This window comes from Gigantopelta aegis, chromosome 3, assembly GCF_016097555.1.
Source record: "Gigantopelta aegis isolate Gae_Host chromosome 3, Gae_host_genome, whole genome shotgun sequence".
Classification (NCBI taxonomy): Eukaryota; Metazoa; Mollusca; class Gastropoda; order Neomphalida; family Peltospiridae; genus Gigantopelta; species Gigantopelta aegis.
The window spans coordinates 48,284,464-48,307,607 of NC_054701.1; the positions used below are offsets into that span (position 1 = coordinate 48,284,464).

Here is a 23,144-nt window from a genome sequence, read left to right on the forward strand (position 1 = left end):
GGTAGTTATAATTTATTCGCCGTAAACGCAGTTCATAGGCACACACATGTACATTATTCATAACATAAATATATATCACATAATGATACATACACATAATACATTAACCATAATCCACAATATAGTTATATTCATCACATAATAATACATTGTAGTGCATTGTGGAGAGTGATACGTAGGTCTAGCATTCTCAACTGCATGCAAAGTAAAATCTTTACATTTCACAAGAACATTGATATTTCGAATATATCTTAAAGCTGCAATATCGGTGTTCATATGTATCTATATCTATATCTATATCTATGTATGTATGTATGTACATATGTACGTATATATATATATATATATATATATATATATATATATATATATATATATATATATATATATATATACTACTCAAAAGAATTTAAGGGTCAAAAACCTATAACCAAATAAGTTTCAGAGTGTATTAGATTGATGATGTAAACTACACCAAATTTTTTATTTATTGTTCCATATTTACAAAAAACCACAAATAAACGTCACTGTATACAAGAAAGTCACATGACATGCTGTCAAAGTTGAAGGTTGTCAAACATGGATTTTACACATTAGAACATTCGTTTAATAGTGTGTGAATCCACCCCTGGCGCGAATACACTCGACACATCGTTGCCTCATGCTGTTGATCAGACGTCTGAAGAACTTTTGGGGAATGGCCTGCCACTCTGCCATAAGAAGTTGACCCAGATCATGAAGGTTGGCCGGAGGGGCATGATTATCCCGAACTCTCCTGCCTAATTCGTCCCAGGCGTACTTTATTGGGGCCAAGTCAGGTGAATATGCTGGCCAATCCATCCTGGCGATACCTTGTTGTCTGAGAAAGTCCGTTACCACCCTGGCGCGGTGGGGTCTGGCATTGTCATCCTGCAGAACTTCCCCGCCGCCAATCTGCTGAAGGCCTGGGAGAACCAACGGCCGGATAATCTCATTCAGATAGCGGATTCCATTCAGATTGCCATCCACCATATAGAGGGGGGTCCTGTGGTGGATAGAGATGCCGCCCCACACCATGACGCTGCCACCACCGCTCCCCAGGACGTCTGTAGACACGAACCCGACCGTCGTTGAACTGGAGACTAAACCTGGACTCATCAGTGAACATCACTCGACCCCACTGAACACGTTGCCACCGCAGATGAAGCGTGCACCAGTGACGTCTGGCCGTTCTGTGACGTGGTAGGAGTGGTGGTCGAACAGCCTGGCGACGGCAGCGTATATTATTGGCTCTCAGACGATTGCGTATGTTTTGATCAGACACTCGAGTTCCAGTCGCAGTCCGCAGATTGTCACGTAATCGGCGTGCAGTGGTTGTGCGTTGACGTAGAGCCATATTGGTGATGTAGCGGTCCTCTCTATTTGTAGTGCTTCGGGGTCTTCCCGAACGTGGACGATTTCGAACAGAATTCGTTGCTTGGTACCGTTGCCACAGTCGGCCAACGACACTCTGACTGACACCAAGTCTCAGAGCAACATTTCTTTGCGTATTGCCATCCTGAAGCCAAGCAATAGCCCTTCCTCGATCTTCGATAGTCAGTTGAAGTCGTACCATTGTCGAATTTGGAGTGTGCACCGTACACGAACGCAAGCTCCAATTATACGGAAATTCAGCATTGGGAACATGGAATACACGTGCAAAGCGTGCAAATGAAGCGCTTTGTGAAAAAGCAAGTTATGGGCACTTAGCAGACCTTTCGCTTTCGCCCTAATTTACGTGCAAATGTAAGCATGTTTTCGCCATTAGAAGTAGTCAACAGTGTCAATGACAGTGGATTTTAATTCATTTATGGGTTGCTTAGACCCACTTTCGTCAAAATGGAACACTACCACGCGTGACATTATGGTCTAGCTAATATAATTGACATTCAGAAAATAATGTCGAACATATCGTCTGACCCTTAAATTCTTTTGAGTAGTATATATATATATATATTATTTAACCATTTAGAATAGACCAAGTTTTGCCTCAATTTGTTGAGCTTTGAATAACGTACAGCATTTGTATTAATGCATAGTAAAAGTCAAGTTTGTTTTTTATTTAACGACGCCACTAGAGCACATTAGTTTTTTTAATCTTATCATCGGCTATTGTACGTCAATAATGCATAAAGAATATTTCATGTTTTTTTTTGTGAAATATGATTTATATCTCATCGAGTGAAGTTTGCAATCATATCTCACGTGTCGCGCTTGTCATGACAAAAGAAAGGAATGCTTTAAAAAAAGAAAAAGACATTAAAGAGACATTCCTGAGTTTGCTGCACTTTTTAAGATGTTATCGACTAACAGAGACTTTTTAACGATTGTAATTACATATCAAATATATTTTTCTGGATAAAATATTAGTAGCTGTATATTAAACATGTTTCTGGTCGTTATAATATTTGTACTAGGTTAAATTTTATCTTATTTCCTAAAATATAGTTTTTTCGTACGTACGAAATTATTTGAAAACACAATCCAGTTTGGGCTTCTTACAAATATTAAGACCACCGGAAACACATTGAATATACAGACACTGATATTCTAAACAAGAAAATATATTTAATATGCAATTTTTAATCGTAGAAATATTTTATTAGTCGAAAACATCTTACAATGCAGCAAACTCAGGAATGTCCCTTTAAAGTGGACGTTTATCTGTTCAGTAACAGTACATAGCTTTCTTGTCATATAACTAGGTTAAACACCTTGCTTGAAATGGATGATAGTGAAAAGACGTGTTTGACACGTTTCATACATAGAAAGGTTTATTCTTATCAGCCGAATACATATTATATACTTTAAAAAACCCATATAATTAAAAACCACTGAAGCGTATCTGAACATTAGAAATAACCTCGGCCTATATTAATATACTGATGGAAAGAAATACGGGAACACCTCGAATTGTAGACCAAATTTAATTCACAACTAGCGTAATAATGTCTGTATTTCATACCAAATTTTAATGTGGGACTGAAAGTCTTTAGTGTTGAATGTGCTGCCTATATGTTCCCAGTCAACTTCTGACAATATAAATTGATTTTTAATGTAGTCATTATTTCTTGTTGCTATTTGTCTGATCCTTTATTTATTTCTATTAGTATATATAATAAATTACTCACGTAGAACCCATTATTTTGTACTGGTATACATGGCACGTCTTATACCATCATAGCGTAGCTTATTTTAATACATTTCACATTAGTACTTTTATAATATTTTTCATGTTGTGGCTTGAAATATCGTATGTATGATGTTCTCAAAATCGTATTGTTGTTTTCAATTTAGATGACTTATATATAATACGAAAATAAAGGTTCCATCGTTGAGAGCACCTTGCACCAATATTAATGATGATGGAAGAAAAAGACAGTTTGGCACGAACGGATAAACCAGCGAATACTCAGTTAACAAAGATGGCCACAGAAGCTGAGAAGAATACTGCAAATCGTAATAAGTTTGCAAAACTGAACAATCTACTGGACGGCAAGATGTACGTGGATGTCTTACATAAAAAATGTCTCGAGGTAGGTTCTTGACCTTTTTAGGAAAAGGAAAACTGAAATGAAAATCAATACATATTATTAATTCATAGGCGTCGGAAGATGGCAGCAACTAGTGGGGGAGGAGGCGAGTTCATGTTTGAAATTAAAAGAAAAAAAATACAATTACATGTTATACGGCAATTTAGAGTGTGTTCAGGAATATGTATATGTGCGTGTTGTTGTTTTGGGGGTGGAGTGGTGTTGTGTTTTTTACTCTTCTGTTCGGGATATTTGTAGGGATAACACGAATTACGGGTAAAGTTAGTTAATATGCACTTCACAAACACCAAGTCACCGACATACTTTAAAATTACTTACTAGTTACTTGTTTGGTAGTCACATGTCTCTGATTAGGCGAATCCTCAAAGTAAAGTTATTCTAGTTCATATTATCGTGATTTAAAAAAGATAGTTTGGTCACTTGTTTGTGATACATTTGTGCGTTTGTCTCGCCAGTGAATAGTCAGAAGTTCTTGTTAGCTGGATTTTTGTTTTGTTTTGTTTTGTTTGTTTTGTTTTGTTTGTTTTGATTGTTGTTTTTTGTGAGGGTTTTGTGGGGGTTTTGTGTTCTTTTGTGTTTGAATTCTGCTTTGATGTCATAATATGATGAGGTGAGATAGTACGTTTATTTTAAATATCACAGGAAGTACCATGTACCCCAGAGCGGTGTATGGGATCGCAGTACGCCCACACGACGAAGCGCCCTCCCGGCGTACCGCGACCCAAGGAGGAACTGATCGTCCACGCCAAGGACTTCATAGACCAGTACTACCAGTCGATCAAAAAGTAAACACACACACACACACACACACACACACACACACACACACACACAGACACACACACACATACACACACAGACACATCACACTTACGCACACACAACAACACACACAAAGACACACACACACACACACACACACACACACACACACACACGCGCACGCGCAATGTCGCGCACTTAGGAACGCGCGCATACACACACGTATAATGCTTATCTTCCAAGTATTGCCTCATTTCGTTTTGTTTGTGTGGATGTACAAAATAATCAACAGGGTTGTTTAGTGGTGACACACAATGCCAGCAACACATTAATTCTGGATTGGATTAATTGTCTTCAGTGTCCCTCTGCCCCCCCCCCCCCCCCCCCTCTCTCTCTCTCACACACACACACACACACACACACACACACACACACACACACACACACACACACACACACACACACACACCAGCTTCAAACGCCTGTAAAATATATGTAGTCTGTAACTTGTTCATGAATCCGTACGGTACTCAGATATTGATCTAATGGTATATTACACATGGAAAAATGCTCTAAATGTATTCTGTTGACTCAAATGAAACAAAGGAAATCAAAAGATGAAACAAAAGTTATATTCGTGAACAAATATTGTAGGCTCAACACTCCAGCTCACCTAAAACGGATGGAGGAAGTGATGTCATCAATCGAATCTACTGGTACCTATGACCTGACAACACACGAGTTGACCTTTGGAGCCAAAACAGCATGGAGAAACGCCTCGAGATGTATTGGTAGGATCCAGTGGTCGAAATTACAGGTGCGTACAGTATTCACGAGTTACCTGGTGCCAGTATAACTAAGACCTTCCACCAAATCCAAGACGGTTTGTGTTTTAGAAGCAGACGAGGAAAAATATATTTATTTGCAGAAATATGATCTAAATCCATCCTGAACTTGTTTTGAAATAGTTTCGAGATACTGAATTTTAATCTAATTCTAATTATACCTTGCTATATATATATATATATATATATTATATATGTTATATATGTTATATATATATATATATATATATATATATATATATATATATATATATATATATATATATATATATATATATATATTATACTGCTCTTTGGGCTGTTTTAATTTAAAGGCATACTGTCACAGACCATTGACCTATTAAATGGCCTAACAAAATATTACCTAAACAAATATAAATTTGATTTGTCCCTAAATGTACTTTATTCAACCATCTATGTAACCACCATACTCCACTTACTAATGATATTTTGTAAAAATAATTGAATTATGGCAATGGTCCATAATTTAAAAGCTAATATTACCAAGAGGGTTGACATGGATTTTATTCCATCATGGTTCAGTTATGGTGATGCGATAGCTAGATTTGGTTTCCAAACATTAATGTAATTATCATTTATTATCAATTTGTAGAGAAATGAGGTGCCTAAATCTGTGACAGTATGCCTTTAAATGTTGAATTTTTATATTGACAGTGATTATCATTTCATTTATACATTTCCTTTCATTTATACATTTCCCAATAGCCGAAATGTTGTTTGTGCTGGGGTGTTGTTAAACATTCATTCATTCATTCATTCATGCATTCATTCGTTCATTTGTTCATTCATTCATTCATTCATCTATCCTTTGTGTTTGACACATAATAGCCTCTTGTTAACAATGCGAAATACTGGACGATTTAGAATTTATTAATAAAAGTACAAAATGTCTGTTAACAGAAACACTGCAACAAATACAGAAAATATATCGAAATTTAAAAATTATACTGTGAATAAAGCTGTGTAAATAATATTATTCTTAATGGCACAGCAAGTTCTTGTAATGTAATTTGAGCTGGTATCAAATGCGATTGGTTGAGCGACCATTGTGCTTGAAACACATGCGAGGGTCCTACTAAAATAAAATGATTTTTTTTTGTGTGCGGAACTAGGTCATATATCTGAAACTAGTAGAAATGACATACTACTAGAATGGATTGATAAACATTTCGCACGTGTTGGTTTGATATTTCTTCAAATCCTGATACAGATCCATTCTATAATGATTTTTGTTTTAAAAGATTTACCTAAATTCATAAAGTACTTTATCCATTTTAGTTAATAGTCGCACGGTCTTTTCAAAACGGCCAACCAATCAATAATTATTTTTTTAAAATAGACCAACGCGAATAGTGGACTAATATTCCTACATATCTCACGACTCTAAAAACATTTTGAAATCCGCAATGGTTACCAAATGGGTCTGTACTTAAATTTTAAGAAATATCGCGCGAATACATATAAGACATCCACCACGGTCACTTTTGACTACACTGTTGGTTCTGACGTGCGATGGTAATATTATATCCATGGTGTATATGCCGATTGAAATATTGCATTAAGAAATTTTAGCCACATGTATCTATTTTCGTCTATGGAAATATATTCCATGATATACACCTTTTAAACTGAATGTTTCTTGTTTGTTTTTTGTTTTGTTTATTTGATATTTTGTTATTATTGTTTTGTTTTGATATAGATGTTTGATGCTCGCCATGTAAGAACGGCCAAAGAAATGTTTGATGCTATTTGTAAACACGTCAAATACGCAATGAACAATGGAAACCTAAGGTAAGAGCCTACGCAACATTGCAATATTGGAAACGCAACACCAGATATATATGTTACACTATCCTGAGCAACATTATAAATGCATGAGTTAATTTATTTGCGGATGTATGAGAACGGTTAAGGTATGCATGTATGTTTGATGACTATCATTCGGCTATCACCTGTACAAGTAATGATAGTTTTGCGCAAACAAGGTACATTGGCGATCCCTCCATGACCATCATCCTGTATAATAAAGCAAGACCTTTATTTATGCCCAAAACTCGTGATTTGTATAATGTATAATTGTATAATTTGTATAATGTAAAAATAAAAAATACACAGAAAACCTACTGCAAATAAACACAATGCACCAGTTTTTAGATCAATTACAAGTATATAAATGTTTTTAGTGAATACGTACACGTTTAGTTGATACGTACGCTTTGCTCTACGGATGCAATTCTCTTCATTAAATGCACATGCACGTGACAGCAACGCACGCGTAGGTGCATGTAAATCATACAGCCAAATATATCTAGTTTGTCTGCATTTGTTAGATGTAATACCAAGATTATAACCAGTGAAGATAGATGTACAGACGCTCCAGCCATGTTCTTCTCTACAAACTATCAGTTGACACAATTTAACTTTGCAGATCTTCCATCACCGTGTTCCCTAAGAGGACGGATCCAAAGGATGACTTCCGAATTTGGAACACCCAGCTGATTCGATATGCGGGATATCGCCAACCTGATGGTAGTGTCATTGGTGATCCCGTTAACTGCGACTTCACGGAGGCATGTACTATATAACTGTATTGTATGGATAGACAGAGGTATGTGTGTGCATGCACACACACACACACACACACACACACACACACACACACACACACACACACACACACACAGAAACATGTGTATGTGCATGTGCACGCATGCATGTACGTACGAAGGTATAGATATATTGATAAGATTTAGATGGAAGGATGGATGGATAGATTTAATTAAATTAACGATTTAATGGTTTAATGGTTCTGGACTAGTATTCCTCAATTGTGTAATCAACACAACTGATAAGGCCCATTTGTTCCCAACTGATTGTAACCGTGGGTGCTGCCAATATTGACTGGAACCTATTCATCGGTGTCGATTAAATGTGATGATCTCGGGTTGGCCCATTTCAAAAATTACACAAGCCTATAAAAATGTTGTTAATGGTCGAAATTTACAAAATAATATGTAAAAAAAGTAACGATGAATGAACTAAATTAGTATTCAAGTATGTGTCATCTTGTAATTTGTTTGTGTGAGCTATAATTGTAAATGTGATTTACTATTCATTTATTCATTTAAATGTTTCAATATTGCTTCAGAGTGGCAGTGTCACAGAACAGGGCAGTGAATCTAATAATGTAATAGAGATTTAAATTTTTATTAAATATGAAAACACTTTAACGTGTTTCTGGTGGGCAAATTAATGTTTTGACTTCTTATGCAGGTATGTATTAAGATTGGGTGAACGCCTAAAGGAGGTATGTTTTAAAAAATGATTTAATGTTTTGACTACTTGTTCAGGTGAGCTAAAAATCTAAAGAGATATATTTTAAAACTGATTTAATATTTTGACGACTTGTTCAGGTGAGCTAGAAATCTAAAGAGGTATGCTTTAAAACATGATTTAATGTTTTGACTACTTGCTCAAGTGAGCTGGAAATCTAAAGAGGTATATTTTTAAACATGATGTAATATTTGGACTACTTGTTCAGGTGAGCTAGAAATCTAAAGAGATATGTTTTTAAACATGATTTAATGTTTTGATTACTTGTTCAGGTGAGCTAGAAATCTAAAGAGATATGTTTTTAAACATGATTTAATATTTTGACTACTTGTTCAGGTGAGCTAGAAATCTAAAGAGATATGTTTTTAAATATGATTTAATATTTTGACTACTTGTTCAGGTGAGCTAGAAATCTAAAGAGGTATGTTTTTAAAACTGATTTAATGTTTTGACTACTTGTTCAGGTGAGCTAGAAATCTAAAGAGATATGTTTTTAAACATGATTTAATATTTTGACTACTTGTTTAGGTGAGCTAGAAATCTAAAGAGATATGTTTTTAAAGATGATTTAATGTTCTGACTACTTATCAGGTGTGTATCAACATGGGGGTAAACGCCTAAAGAAGGTATGTTTTAAAACTGATTTAGTGTTTTGACTACTTATCAGGTGTGTATCAACATGGGGTGGACACCTAAAGGAAGAATGTTTGACATTTTACCCCTTGTGATATCAGCTGAAGGTCATGACCCCGAGATGTTCGAGGTTCCGCCAGAGCTGACGTTTGAAGTATCCATTAAACACCCTAAGTAAATTTAATATTATATTTTAATACACTTGTACTTTTGTGAAATAATAATAACATTAATTAAAACATGACAAATATGTTATTAAATTGACAAGAGTAAGACACAATATCATGATGATGAGATATATATAGAGAGATAGAGAGAGAGAGAAAGAGAGAGAGAGAGAGAGAGAGAGAGAGAGAGAGAGAGAGAGAGAGAGAGAGAGAGAGAGAGAGAGAGAGACACACACACACACACACACACACACACACTCCTGTAATATTGGATTTATTTAAAAGAACATTTAGTGCAACCATTGCATACAATGAATGAATGAATGAATGAATGTTTAACGACACCCCAGCACGAAAAATACATCGGCTATTGGGTGTCAAACTATGGTAATGCAAATAAATAAAGTGATGATCAACATCAATATAAAAATTCAAGGTTTAAACAAAAACAGTGTAAAGAACTGTGCAAAAAACCAAATACAAATATCACAGAATTTTACGGACACTGAATTTTACTCTAAACTTCAATTTGTGCTGTATTGGCCATTCTCAAAGAGAATGTTACACCCCTGCACCACGGTGAGGTTACAGCACGCGCAGGGGTGCATACAATGAATGAATGAATGAATGAATGAATGAATGAATGAATGTATGTTTAACGACACCCCAGCACGAAACATACATCGGCTATTGGGTGTCAAACTATGGTAAATGCAAAACTAAAGACAACCATTGCAGACAGACACATTATTTATTAACGTATCACTTTATGTACATCACATATATACACCAGTACCAGGTACTTTGATTTCCCGCTGACGATTACAGTGATTACCAGGTTAAAATTGTATAATGCGAACTGTAATTTCCTGTTAACAAAAACATTATTGAATGAAAGCGTTTTTATTATTTCAGGCACGGCGGACATTTGGGGGAGGAGGGGGGGGGGGGGGGGGCTGACTGAGATCGGTGGAGCAAATAAACGTTTCTAGGGTGTTCGGGGGTATGCTCCTCGTCCTGCAATCTAGCAGTAAATTTCATCTTAGCCTTACGACTACTACTACTACTATTTTTGATTCAGAATTAATGAAGGGGGGGGGGGGGGGGGGGCTATATCCCCAAGCACTGCACCGCCGTGCCTGTATTTATATGTTTAATAAGTCTGATACAGTATGCAAAACAATACCCATTATCAATTTATTATTGTGTCAAATGTGATGACAATTTGAAAGATATTTTAGAACATTCTTGCATTAATCTGAATGACATATACAATAGATACATTTTCTATCAATCAAATATCACCTGAAATCCGAGAAATTATGTCACAACCATAAACAAAATTTATATAAAGGAAAATAATAATTATTCAGGACTAATCAATATATTCAAAACAAAATTAAATTGTAATAATTTGTGTTAATTAACATTAATTATTACACATTTTAAAATATGAAACGTGATGAACCATCCACAGTCGCAACTACATAAATGCATTACCATGTTACTGAGTTGCGACTTAATTTGTAAGGAATGTACGTAAACACGGGAACTTAATGTTGAGCTAAACACACAATTGATGTTGTCTATGCCTGTGATTCGTCAAAGCGAGAGAAAAAAAAAAGAATTTGAAATCGTGTTATTTTCTTTATATATATATTTATTTATATTTCTTATTTTTATATAATAAATCATCTAAGTTATGCTTATGCGTTAACATTTTTCATTACTAGATGTAAAATAATGTTACCAAGTTCTGATTTCCACTGATGACTGATCAATCGAAGGTGTAAGTAAGAACTTAAATCATCAGTGAGATACATGGAATGCAATACGTAGTTCCGATTGTATAAAGGGCACTACATTTGAGATGTGACTAGCATTTAGATACGATATCACAATGTAAACAAAGTCAAACAGTGGTGTGACTTGGGAAGGAAACAAACGCTGATGACCTATTTTTAAATTCTAACATAATAAAAATATTCCGCACTATATTATAGCTTTTAAAATAATCACTTTTACAAGTTTGAGAAAGCGCCAAAATCAGTGCTCAACAGCAGAAAGTCGCTGTACAAAATACAATACAGTAAAATCCGGCACTAGCATATTGCCACAAACATAAAGCTGTAATCACTTCCAAATGTGTTCTAGTGGTACAGGAATGGTTCCGCAACATGTCTGCACTTTCTGTTTCTTTTGAAATTTTTATTTATTTTGTAAATGCCCTGAAAACTCATTTGCTGTAATTTATTGCTGATTACTATACAAAAATAAAAATTAAGTACTATGATATAACGTAGATTACTATTTCTACTTTTCTAAGTAACTACAAACTTAGCTTCTCGGGCACGTGCCTCTTGTACTTTTTAATGTTCTCGGAAATCACATTACAGTGTATCGGGAAATCACATTTTCTACTAGACAGTGTGTCACAGGTGCGAACAGTATTTGCACAACCACGAACTATTAGATTCTTCTAGTTATCTACTTCATATGTAACCCGGAATACCCACAATAGCTAAACATAGAAGGCGCCCGATTAAGATGTCAAAGCCTGGGGTAGAACCCCTTTCCTATTCATCACATCTTAAATGTTACTAAGTTAAGTTTGTTTTTGTTTAACAGCACCACTGGAGCACACTGATATTTTACCTGACAAGTAGTCATTAGAGGAAACCCGCTACATGTTTCCTAATGCAGCAAGGGATCTGTCGTATTCACTTTCCCACAGAAGGAAAGCACATACCACGGCCTTTGTCCAGTTGTGGTGCACTGGTTGGAACGAGAAAAACACCATTCATCTAAATGGACCCACCGATAAATGTTCCTAGTTAATGGTGATAACAGGATGTTTTTTAAACTGTATATTTTGTTTAATGTGATATGTTGTTTGTGTTTTCCGAAGGTTTCCGTGGTGTGCCGACCTTGGTCTCAAGTGGGTCGGTGTACCTTTTCTGACGTCCATGATGTTTGATTGTGGCGGTATCGAGTTTCCAGCAGCTCCATTTAATGGCTGGTTTTTGCAGTCAGAGGTTGCCAGAGATTTGTGTGATACAAATCGTTACAACATTTTAGAGGTTCGTACACATACACATACACATACACATACACATACACATACAAACTCATAAACAATGATCGTATTAGCAATATTTCAGTAGATATGACAACTAATGCAATAAATATTGGTTAATTTACTTCATAGTACCATAATATATCAACCTCGTCTCATTGATACAATATTGTATTATAGCTTTCAAAATATAACATTTATTTTTCATATTTGTCTTAATTTGTTAATGTCTTGTTTTGTTTTTATAAATTGTTTTTATGTACTGTTTAAAAAAAAAAAAATTAATTATTAACAACGATATTGGGCATGGATCTATCACTTAGCAAGACATCATAACTGTAGTACATGTGTTCATTTGACGACTTTGGTTTTGACTAGATATACCGCATATATTCAGGAACATATTAAATTATAATTACAACAAGTAGATGACACATGTGGATTATTTAAATTAATTAAATATAAAAAGGTATTGTGTCACGGTACATGCTCTTAATTTGTTTTCGCCTGTGGCGATTTTAATTGTGTTAGAGGGCCGTGTGCAGTTTATTGCCCGTAGCCCAGGTGGACAACTTGTTACGTAAGACTTCTGCGCGACCATCCTCGATTCTTGCGTTCCAATATGCACTTAGTCCCGCTGTGGAGGCCATGTGGCGAGTAGTTACGTAATACCTCTGCGAGTGCGGGTTTTACAACCGCGTTTTGGCGACGATGGCGTCAGTAGTCTGACGATCAGAGAGAAATATACCGAGGTAGACTATGAGATGATACGTGAGGTGCCGCTTTGTTCCCTCAGGCCAATTCTGATTTTGGAATAAATAGCTAGAATTTAGAGAGATCTAGGAGAACGAATTTAGGACGGCTCCTGGGAACGTTAGTCCGTTTGGACTTTGGTAAATATCATTTCTGCTCTGTGTATAACCTTGATGTGATTGATGTGACTTAAATATTTTAATACTGTATTATACCAATATTCTTTAGACAGTGTCTTCGGTCATCTGACGAAGTAAATCGTAGACTTCTTGTTCTAACATTATATGAGTATTTGGTAATATAAAGCTTAGCCAGTCATCCTAGAAGACCCTAGGTACACTGTAGGTTATTGTCTTTATTGTGATAAGTATTAATTCTGTGTTACAAGATTACTGAAGAGTAGTTAGGGTTAATTAAAAATTAACCCGTTAGGAATAGAGCTGTAATTCCTTTATTAATTAAGTTCCCCAAGAAGCGTTCTAAATTATCACACGTTACTGAACGAGTAGTAAGGGTTAATTATAAATTAACCAGTTAGGAATGGTGTTGTAATTCCTTTATTAATTAACTTCTCCTAGAAGCGTTTCTCAATTATCACACGTGTGGGTGTGGTGTAACGGTGAAGTGATTCGCATATTGTGTAACTAGACACCTAGAGATTAACTAATTAAGTGATCAGTTCTGGGTTGTATTATTGTTGTTATTAATTTAATACTACGGCTGTACATTTGTCAGCGTAGATTAATACAGATTCCAAAGTGTATTGTGTTTTTGTTGTGTTTTCTAGAGAACTAACGTGCTATATTATATATACTTATATAAGATCGTATCTCTGATCATACCTAGAGACGAGCCATACTAGGTTTAACAGCCTGTTACAGAGAGATCTAATAGATATACAAGTAGGAGAGACATTTTGATAATCGTGTTTTATTCGGTTACGGGAATTATAGAATCCCCGTGACATATTGATTGAATGAAAGTCCCTGAAATTTGTTTTCCAATTTGTAATACTTTTTATTGTCTATATTTAATTATATTTTCAAACATATTTTACACAGTTATACGATTGGGTTGTTACAAATGACCGATGGGTTTACTTCCAATAGGTGCACTATTGCTATGTAAGGCATTACCTATTAAAGGGCTGTATGTTGTGTTCCTAGACGTATTTATACATCATTTTAATAGAATAGAATAGAAGAAGGAAATGTTTTATTTAAGGACGCACTCAACACGTTTAATTTACGGTTATATGGCGTCGGGCATATGGTTACGGTAAGGACCACACAGAGAATAAAATAGAATAGAATAGAATAGAATAGAATAGAATAGAATAGATGTTTAACGACACCACAGCACGAAAAATACATCGGCTATTGGGTGTCAAACTATGGTAAATGCAAAACATTAAGTCCCTCATTTTTAAAGACAAACATTTCCAAGCATTCGGAGTCCTTTTGTTTCAATCTGGCACTTGGGTACCAAACATTACTTAATGGTAGAACAAAATTATAATTGACTGATTACATATATTTTAACAGACTGTCGCTAAGATGATGGGACTTGACACACGGAAAATATCTTCGTTATGGAAGGACCAAGCGTTCGTGGAAGTGAACATTGCTGTTTTATACAGTTACCAGGTACGTTTACGTATGCACTGCGGTATAAAATGTAAAATATATTGCTGTTTACACAGTTACCATGTATGTTTACGCATGCACTGTGGCATAAAATGTAACAGATATAGCTGTTTTACACAGTTACCAGGTACGTTTACGTATGCACTGCGGCATAAAATGTTAAATATTTTGCTGTTTTATAGTTACCATGTACGTTTACGCAAGCACTGCGTGATAAAATGTAACAGACATTGCTGTTTTATACAGTTACCAGGTACGTTTAAGTATGCACTGCAGCATGAAATGTAAAATATATTGCTGTTTTACACAATTACCAGGTACGTTTACGTATACACTGCCTCATAAAATGTAACAGACATTGCTGTTTTACACAGATACCAGGTATGTCTACTCATGAACTCCGTCATAAAATGTAACAGACATTGCTGTTTTACACAGCTACCAGGTACGTTTACATATGCACTGCGACAAACAATGCCTCTACGGGGCTCGTGAATTAATTTTTACGAATCTACACCTCCTCGTACATTCTCCATTACAAAATCAGTGCCGTTCAGCCAATGACATTGCCATGACGTGTATCAACGTAAAACAAATTTAATTACATACATATTAATGATTAATTTATGATTTATACGTGCTACTCTTTTCAGTCGGCAGGGATCACGATGACCGACCACCACACAGGGTCTGACTCGTTCATTAAACACATGGAAAACGAACAGCGGCTGCGCGGAGGGTGTCCCGCTGATTGGGTGTGGATCGTTCCACCAATCGGTGGAAGTCTTACTCGGGTCTTTTATCAAGAAATGATTCGGTACAATTTGAAACCGTCATATGACTACCAGGTATAAACATGTTTTTTTTAATTTTTGTTTTCTTTCTTTCATTCACTGTGTTTCATTTTATTTTATGATTAGGGTAACTATTGAGCATGCATAGTAAATATTTTGAAATCAGATCTTAAGCATACTATATCGCTCCTTTGACTATGAATAAAAGACATTCGACATTGTTTTCCGTTTATTTTCCTGCTAATATCCAATTAAGGTTCAAAGACTCTGTCCTGGGAACACACCTCGGTTATCTGAGCTGTCTGCCTACAACAGGGTTATTAGTTAGGTGTTGGTGGTTAGTGAGAGAAACGTCGGCTTAGTGGCTTTACATCTATCCATTGAACTGTTATAAGAGGTACCTTGTGGGAGCCGAATTCAAGGGACGAACCCAGTACCTACCAGCCTGTAATCAATAACATGTTTTTGTTAGGTAATATTTCAGAGTGCACAGCCATTCTGTTAATGCAGTTTGTTCAGTTACTGTTTTGATTGGATGAACTAAAGACTTCTAGACACTAGATAACTTACACTGATATGCATTCATGCACCCGTACTTCGATCAATTCATGCACCCATCCATCCATCCATCCATCCATCCATTGATCCATTAACACACACACACACACACACACACACACACACACACACACACACACACACACACACACACACACACACACACACGTTAAAGGACGGATTGCGTGGTTTGTAGACCCCTCGTATATTGCCGGTTAACTCAATGTTTTTATTTTGAGAATGTTTCAATAGAGAAACTGTTGACGTGGTAGTATAGCAGCTGCGTTTGAATGGTTATGTTCGGTTCGAGTCTCAACTGAAAGACAATTTGTGAGGCCAAAATGGATGTAGTATTCTAACCCGGCTTAAATAATGTAGATATATGCACACACACACACACACACACACACACACACACACACACACACACACACACACACACTCTCGCTCTCACTCTCGCTCTCCCTCTCGCTCTCTCTCTCTCTCTCTCTCTCTCTCTCTCTCGACTGTGTAACGGATATACATTTCAAGTTTCTTTCTTTTTGTTTTTCTTAGTTTTGTGTTGTTCTTTTCTATTTTGTTTTATTTTTGCTGTAGGTAGATGCATGGAGGACACACGTATGGGAGAAAGACCGCGACAAGGCAGGCAATGCAGTGAAAAAACCATCGAACAAACGGCGCTTCAAGGAAGTCGCTAGGTTATACTAATATGACAGTAACCCTTTTTAGATTTATGTCATTGTCTATTGTATTTTCTGGGTTTTTTTTTGGTAGGCGTGGCATTTTATTATGTTAGTGTTTGTCTTTTTCTCGTTTGTGTGTGTGTGTGTGGTTACATTGGTTAAGTTAACACATGTAGACCTTTTCCTTTGTATGTAGTTACTTTTTTCTTAATATGATTACTAGTTTGCGATTAAAAAAAGGTTGACAATAACAAAATTGTATTTATATCGGCTGATCGTTTTTAGAATGATTTTAAAAATAAAAATAAAAATATTTCAGTGATAAATAATTTAATTGTTAGAAATTATTTGAGTGGAATGATCGTAATTAGAGCGACGGGGCATCTGCTCCCAGACAAAGTTTTAAAATAAGTACTTTTAGTTCAGTTTAGGACACTTTTGCTACCGTAATCTGTTACTGATTATTTTTAAAATTGTATTATTCAATTTAAAACATTATTTCTACTGCAGCCTCCCTAGTTGTTTTAGGCAAAGTACGATATTGAGTGGTATACAAATGTGGTATACATTTGTAAAACTATTGTTAATACCCGTTTCAGAGTTGTCGCATTCAGTACTATGATGATGCGTAAAGCTTTAATGACACGAGTCAAATGTCTCATACTTTATGCCACTGAGACTGGGAAATCAGAAGGTTTTGCGAGATCTACTTGTGATATATTCCTGCACGCCTTCGATGCTAAGGTAATTTAAAATATTTTCGTCCTATCATCCAAGTAATATTTATACAACTTCTAATAATTGTTATGTTTTTAATGACGTCCATGTAAAAAACGTTTTAATTCGCAATTCTTACACACCCGTTGGTGAGAACAGCATTCGTTATTTATGATAACACATACTTGTTTACACAGGTACATGTGTTAACAATACATCCAATAAAAAAACAGCAAGATTGAAATATATTACACTGTACGTATAGTTAACCTGACAATCATTTGTCTGTGATGCGTAATTTAACTATTTTTAGTCGGAAAAGATGTTAAAATTTGCTTAAAACCTGGTATTTGAGGATATGTAAGAAATAGAATAATACATTCGTCTTCGTGAGATACCATTTATCTTACAACTCGTTGTTTAAAAACGTATTAAACTCGCTTTCGCTCGTTAGATACGTTTTAAAACAACTCGTTGTGAGATAAATAGTATCTAACAGCCACTCATGTATTATTATTTATTTACACCATAACTATTTTGTAATTGCAACTTTACAGACTTGTAGTTCCTACTCATATCTAGTAGCGATTGTTTTCTTGGTTGACAGATGATGTGTATGGAGGAATATGACATAGCTCAGCTTGAAAATGAAGGGCTGGTTCTGATCATCACCAGTACGTTTGGAAACGGAGATCCACCAGACCAAGGCGAGGTAAGCCTCGGTTATTAGACTGAATTAAAGTTAAAGTTTGTCGAGTTTAACGACACCACTAGAGCATATTGATTTATTATTGGATGTCAAAACATTTAATAATTTTGGCATATAGTCTTTGAGAGGAAACCCGCTTCATTTTTCCATTAATAGCAAGAGATCTTTTATATGCACCATCTCACAGACAGGATAACACATAGCACGGCCTTTTGATATACCAGTCGTGATGTACTGGCTGGAACGAGAAGTAGCCCAATGGGACCACCGACGGGGATCGATTCCCAAACCGACCGCGCATCAAGCGAGCGCTTACCACTGGGCTACATCCCGCTTCTTAGACTGGATTAGTTAGCTTTAACACGGGGCTAGAACATATAGCTAACTGGTCCTAGTGTTTGAGCGTGTGTAAATACTTGAATGACGTTTTCTTGAAACTACTGATGGCGCACTCATGACGGATGTCGATCAGGATAGGAAAATGTGTGAAATCATATCGGAGAGTAAAGCGGAATAGCGATGAAATCTCGCTTCATTGAGATTACTCAATAATAAATCTAGGTAATAAGTTTTTGATCTCGCAGTGCATTACAAAATTACTTGCAATAACTATTTATAGGTAATCCTTGTAACATATATATGAAATCTTTTTGGCAGTTTTGTTCTTATGTATTATTAATAATTTCTCTATTTCTTTTGTTTTGTTTCTCAGTCCTTTTCACAAGAACTGGCAAAATTGACAAATGACGACACACCAGATGAGTAAGTACATATTTAATCTGTACTGCATACACTGGTAGAAAGATTTTTAAAGGGATATTCCTGAGTTTGCTGCATTGTAAGATGTTTCCGAATACTAAAATAGTTCTACGATTAAACTTACATATTAAATATATTTTCTTGTTTAGAATATCAGTGTCTGTATATTCAATGTGTTTCTGGTCGTCTTAATATTTGTAAGAAGCCCAAACTGGATTTTGTCTTCAAATAATTTCGTACGTACGAAAAAAAATATATTTCAAGAAATACAATGAAATTTAACCTAGTACAAATATCAGAACGGCCAGAAACACATTTAATATACAGCCAGTAATATTTTATGCAGAAAAATATATTTTATATGTAACTACAATCGTTAAAAAGTCTCTGTTAGTCGATAACATCTTAAAAATTGCAGCAAACTCAGGAATGTCCCTTTAAAGCTGAAATTGCCACCACATCATGTAACAACTATTACTGCTTCAAAACACATTTTACCCTAGATGATATACATTTGTTCCAACGTCCCTGTCAATTGCCAATTGCGAGAGCATTGGTGGAAGTCTTCAACTATTATGCCACTACCGGCCTCGATGGCGTCGTGGTTAAGCCATCGGACATAAGGCTGGTAGGTACAGGGTTCGCAGCCCAGTATGAGCTCCCACCCAGAGCGAGTTTTAACGACTCAAGGGGTAGGTGTAAGACCACTACACCCTCTTCTTTTTCACTACCGGTGACGTTTTGTTTTCAATATGCCCCCGGACCCCCTCAAGGAACTAGCACTTTGTGCCTCACCATAAGCCTAAACGCCCCCTCTCAAAATCCAGATCAACGAGTATATTGGCATATTTAATTAATAAAACGGTAAACGTTTGTGATACGAGTCGCCGCTGTCTAGACAAAAACATATACGTACCGGTATTATTAACATGACAGAGTATTATGATGCATTTTGATTTACCAATCTGCTGCGTCATGACATGTCCAAATATTAGTCTTTGTTTAATGGTGTGGATAAAATGTAGGCACATATGCTATTAGCATGTAGTAGATCGTCATTCGTATCACCATGTTGCTGTAGGAAACTAATACATTCTCCAACAAATAACCTGTCACCCCTAAAATTATAATGGACATTATGAACCGACACGATTTATTACTGTAAATAATTCTGTAATACTAATCATAAAGTAGAGTGTCCCATCTAAAAACACAGAACTGACCCATTACGAAGTTCCAAAGAAAAGGAGATTATCACTTGGTTATCTTGGGTGGTCGTTTCTGCTCGATTGTACTACTAGGCCTACTAGTAAGCTATGCAATTGTTTCTTTGGATTTTTGCAGAGAAGAAATTACTACAACTCCATTTGGTGCTGTGTATGCACACTGAACTATGTTTAGTTAAATTGTTTATCGTATTATCAGGGCATTTTTGTTGTTTTCCAAGTCACCCTGATCAAGGCGAAGCACCTTTTCTTAGATCACTGTGTTTGTTACCACGGTGCATACAGCAGTAGTTTACATGAGTTGACGTCACTTCCCTTCCAAACTAGAGTACCAGACGTGAAGAAAATGAAACAAAATAGCTGCTCCCAGTTATCAGGAATAATCTTCTTTTTTTTTAAATTCTAAAATTACTCGTTTTTCATTTTTAAACTGTCAGTATGTGTTGGTTGTCCGGGGTTGCATCTTTTCTACGCATACGACTCATATTTGTCCTTAGTATTCCTTTAGTTATTAGTTTGTCGCGAACATTTTGATGACACTATCGAAAATCATAAACTATTTTTCATAACTATAATAAATTTATTTATGTGCCCTAGAGAAGTGGGTACAGAAAGGGCTGGGTCTTGAGCCACAGAAATAGTGACACGATTAATAGCAGATTAGTATCAACCATATCAGGGGCTTTAAGGGGATGGGGTGGGGGTGGGGGGCGAAGCGAGGGTAGGGGAGGATAGGTCAGTTAAACGTAACCTTGCGGCCGAAACCGCCTACGCCTATAGCCCCCTTACCCACTGTTCCTTCCACGCCAAATCATCGTACAATCCAGATGCTTGATTATCAGTTGACTCTTCAAGAAATGAAGTTGTTCAGGCAAAAGAGATAAATTGATTATGCCTACTAACTTCTGCCGTCACATTATCATGACCGGCCTTGGTGGCGTCGTGGTTAGGCCATCGGTCTACAGGCTGGTAGGTACTGGGTTCAGATCCCAGTCGAGGCATGGGATTATAATCCAGATACCGACTCCAAACCCTGAGTGAGTGCTCCGTAAGGCGCAATGGGTAGGTGTAAACCACTTGCACCGACCAGTGATCCATAACTGGTTCAACAAAGGCCATGGTTTGTGCTATCCTGCCTGTGGGAAGCGCAAATAAAAGATCCCTTTCTGCTAATCGGAAATAGTAGCCCAGGTAGTGGCGACAGCGGGTTTCCTCTCAAAATCTGTGTGGTCCTTAACCATATGTCTGACGCCATAGAACCGTACATAAAATGTGTTGAGTGCGTCGTTAAATTAAAAACAAAAACATTTCTTTCTTTCACATTATCATGTGCGGTTGGAATATCATAATTTTTTTTGTTTTTAATAGCTTCATTTTAATTTTTGGACAAATTGTTTTGCCCAAAATTCTTGAATAGTGATAGTGGTGTGTCAAGGAGCGTTCTCATGGTGCAGAAATTAGTGACCATTTTTCTACAGCTCGAAGCGTGTTATCTTAACATTATCACTGAATCAAAATACATTAATCTCTGAAAACATTTGAACAGTTTTAGTATTTATTTTGCCACGTACTTTGTGTTATTGTTTATTCAACGATATTCGGTACCAAGAATATGGGCTAAGATACAGTACTGACATAGGATGAAACCCTTTACATTGAAATAAAATGCATATTCAGAAATATCAAAAAGTACATGAACATTATACTACTACTACTACTACTACTACTACTACTACTACCACAACTATTATTATTATTATTATTATTATTATTATATTCACTAGTCTCTATTCATTTTTTACAGGAATGAAAATGTCGAACGAGGTCAGAGTGAACAAGATGATAATAATAGCTTATTGATGACCCCAGGCCCGTTTGGAAACGTGAGGTAACTGACATGATGTATAACGTCCTTAAAATGTACTTGAAAAGATGTTTGGAGCGCAAAATTAACAATATTATAAACATAAACATTATTAAAACAATTGGTAAACATTATGGACTTTGGATGTTTCTTCCTCTAAGCTCTGCAGCCACCTTGCATTGATTTAGATGTACAAACTGTTTATTGAACGAAAACCTGAATAAAACATTTAATCTCTGAAGGACTGCAATGATTCTAAAATCCCAGTTACATTAAGAAAGTTATTCAATTTCTTGCAATTAATGTCTTCTTACAGATATTCTGTGTTTGCGCTTGGTTCACGAGCCTATCCTAACTTCTGTGCGTTCGGCCAGTATGTTGATAAAACACTACATCTTCTCGGGGCGGAGAGAATCTTGTCACTGGGAGAGGGAGACGAGCTCTGTGGTCAGGAGGAATCGTTCAGAAACTGGGCACAGGAGGTCTTCAAGGTGGGAACACATACTATAAAATTGTATTGACATTCATAGCATTGTCTAGGTCTGAGATTAAACTATACACATATTGTAGCATATTTTTATTAGTTTAATATTAGGCCTGTTTTTAGTGGACTTGCTTCGAGAACTCAGATATAGTGTACTACTTATTTTAACAAACATGGAATTCCTGGAGATAGCAACCACAGCCTCAATGATTAAAAAACACCCGCAAAGTGCTAGAATATATCACCTTTAAAGTGATCAGAAAAAATTGGGGGTCAAGCTGCTCGTTTCTGAGATAAAGGATAACGTCTATGACTACCCTATTTCCGCACAAAATTCGAGTACTTTTTTTTACAGGTACCCCATACATGTTTCAAGCACAAGGCTACTTGACACAGTGGTACTAGATGAAATAAAATTGCATACACTTTTTGCTCAGATAAAACTATTTGTTTACAACCAACAAACTCGCATTTATTACCAATCACAGGACTTGTGTTGTTCACTTCTCTGTCAAAAGTTGGGTGCACCTCGAACTTTGACC

General features: G+C 36.1%; 1 protein-coding gene across 1 annotated transcript in view; it reads left to right on the plus strand.

Moving 5' to 3' along the window:
- Window positions 1–3,383: 3,383 nt before the first annotated feature.
- Window positions 3,384–23,144, plus strand: part of LOC121368682 (nitric oxide synthase, brain-like) — a 33,175-nt gene continuing 13,414 nt past the window's right edge. The window contains exons 1-15 of the mRNA XM_041493421.1: window positions 3,384–3,554; window positions 4,215–4,357; window positions 4,989–5,151; window positions 6,900–6,991; window positions 7,629–7,770; window positions 9,201–9,340; window positions 12,242–12,413; window positions 14,707–14,808; window positions 15,462–15,656; window positions 16,758–16,858; window positions 17,443–17,587; window positions 18,168–18,272; window positions 18,982–19,031; window positions 22,059–22,142; window positions 22,435–22,609. Of these exons, the coding sequence (XP_041349355.1) occupies window positions 3,384–3,554; window positions 4,215–4,357; window positions 4,989–5,151; window positions 6,900–6,991; window positions 7,629–7,770; window positions 9,201–9,340; window positions 12,242–12,413; window positions 14,707–14,808; window positions 15,462–15,656; window positions 16,758–16,858; window positions 17,443–17,587; window positions 18,168–18,272; window positions 18,982–19,031; window positions 22,059–22,142; window positions 22,435–22,609 (1,980 nt within the window). The remainder of the gene's footprint in view (window positions 3,555–4,214; window positions 4,358–4,988; window positions 5,152–6,899; window positions 6,992–7,628; window positions 7,771–9,200; window positions 9,341–12,241; window positions 12,414–14,706; window positions 14,809–15,461; window positions 15,657–16,757; window positions 16,859–17,442; window positions 17,588–18,167; window positions 18,273–18,981; window positions 19,032–22,058; window positions 22,143–22,434; window positions 22,610–23,144) is intronic.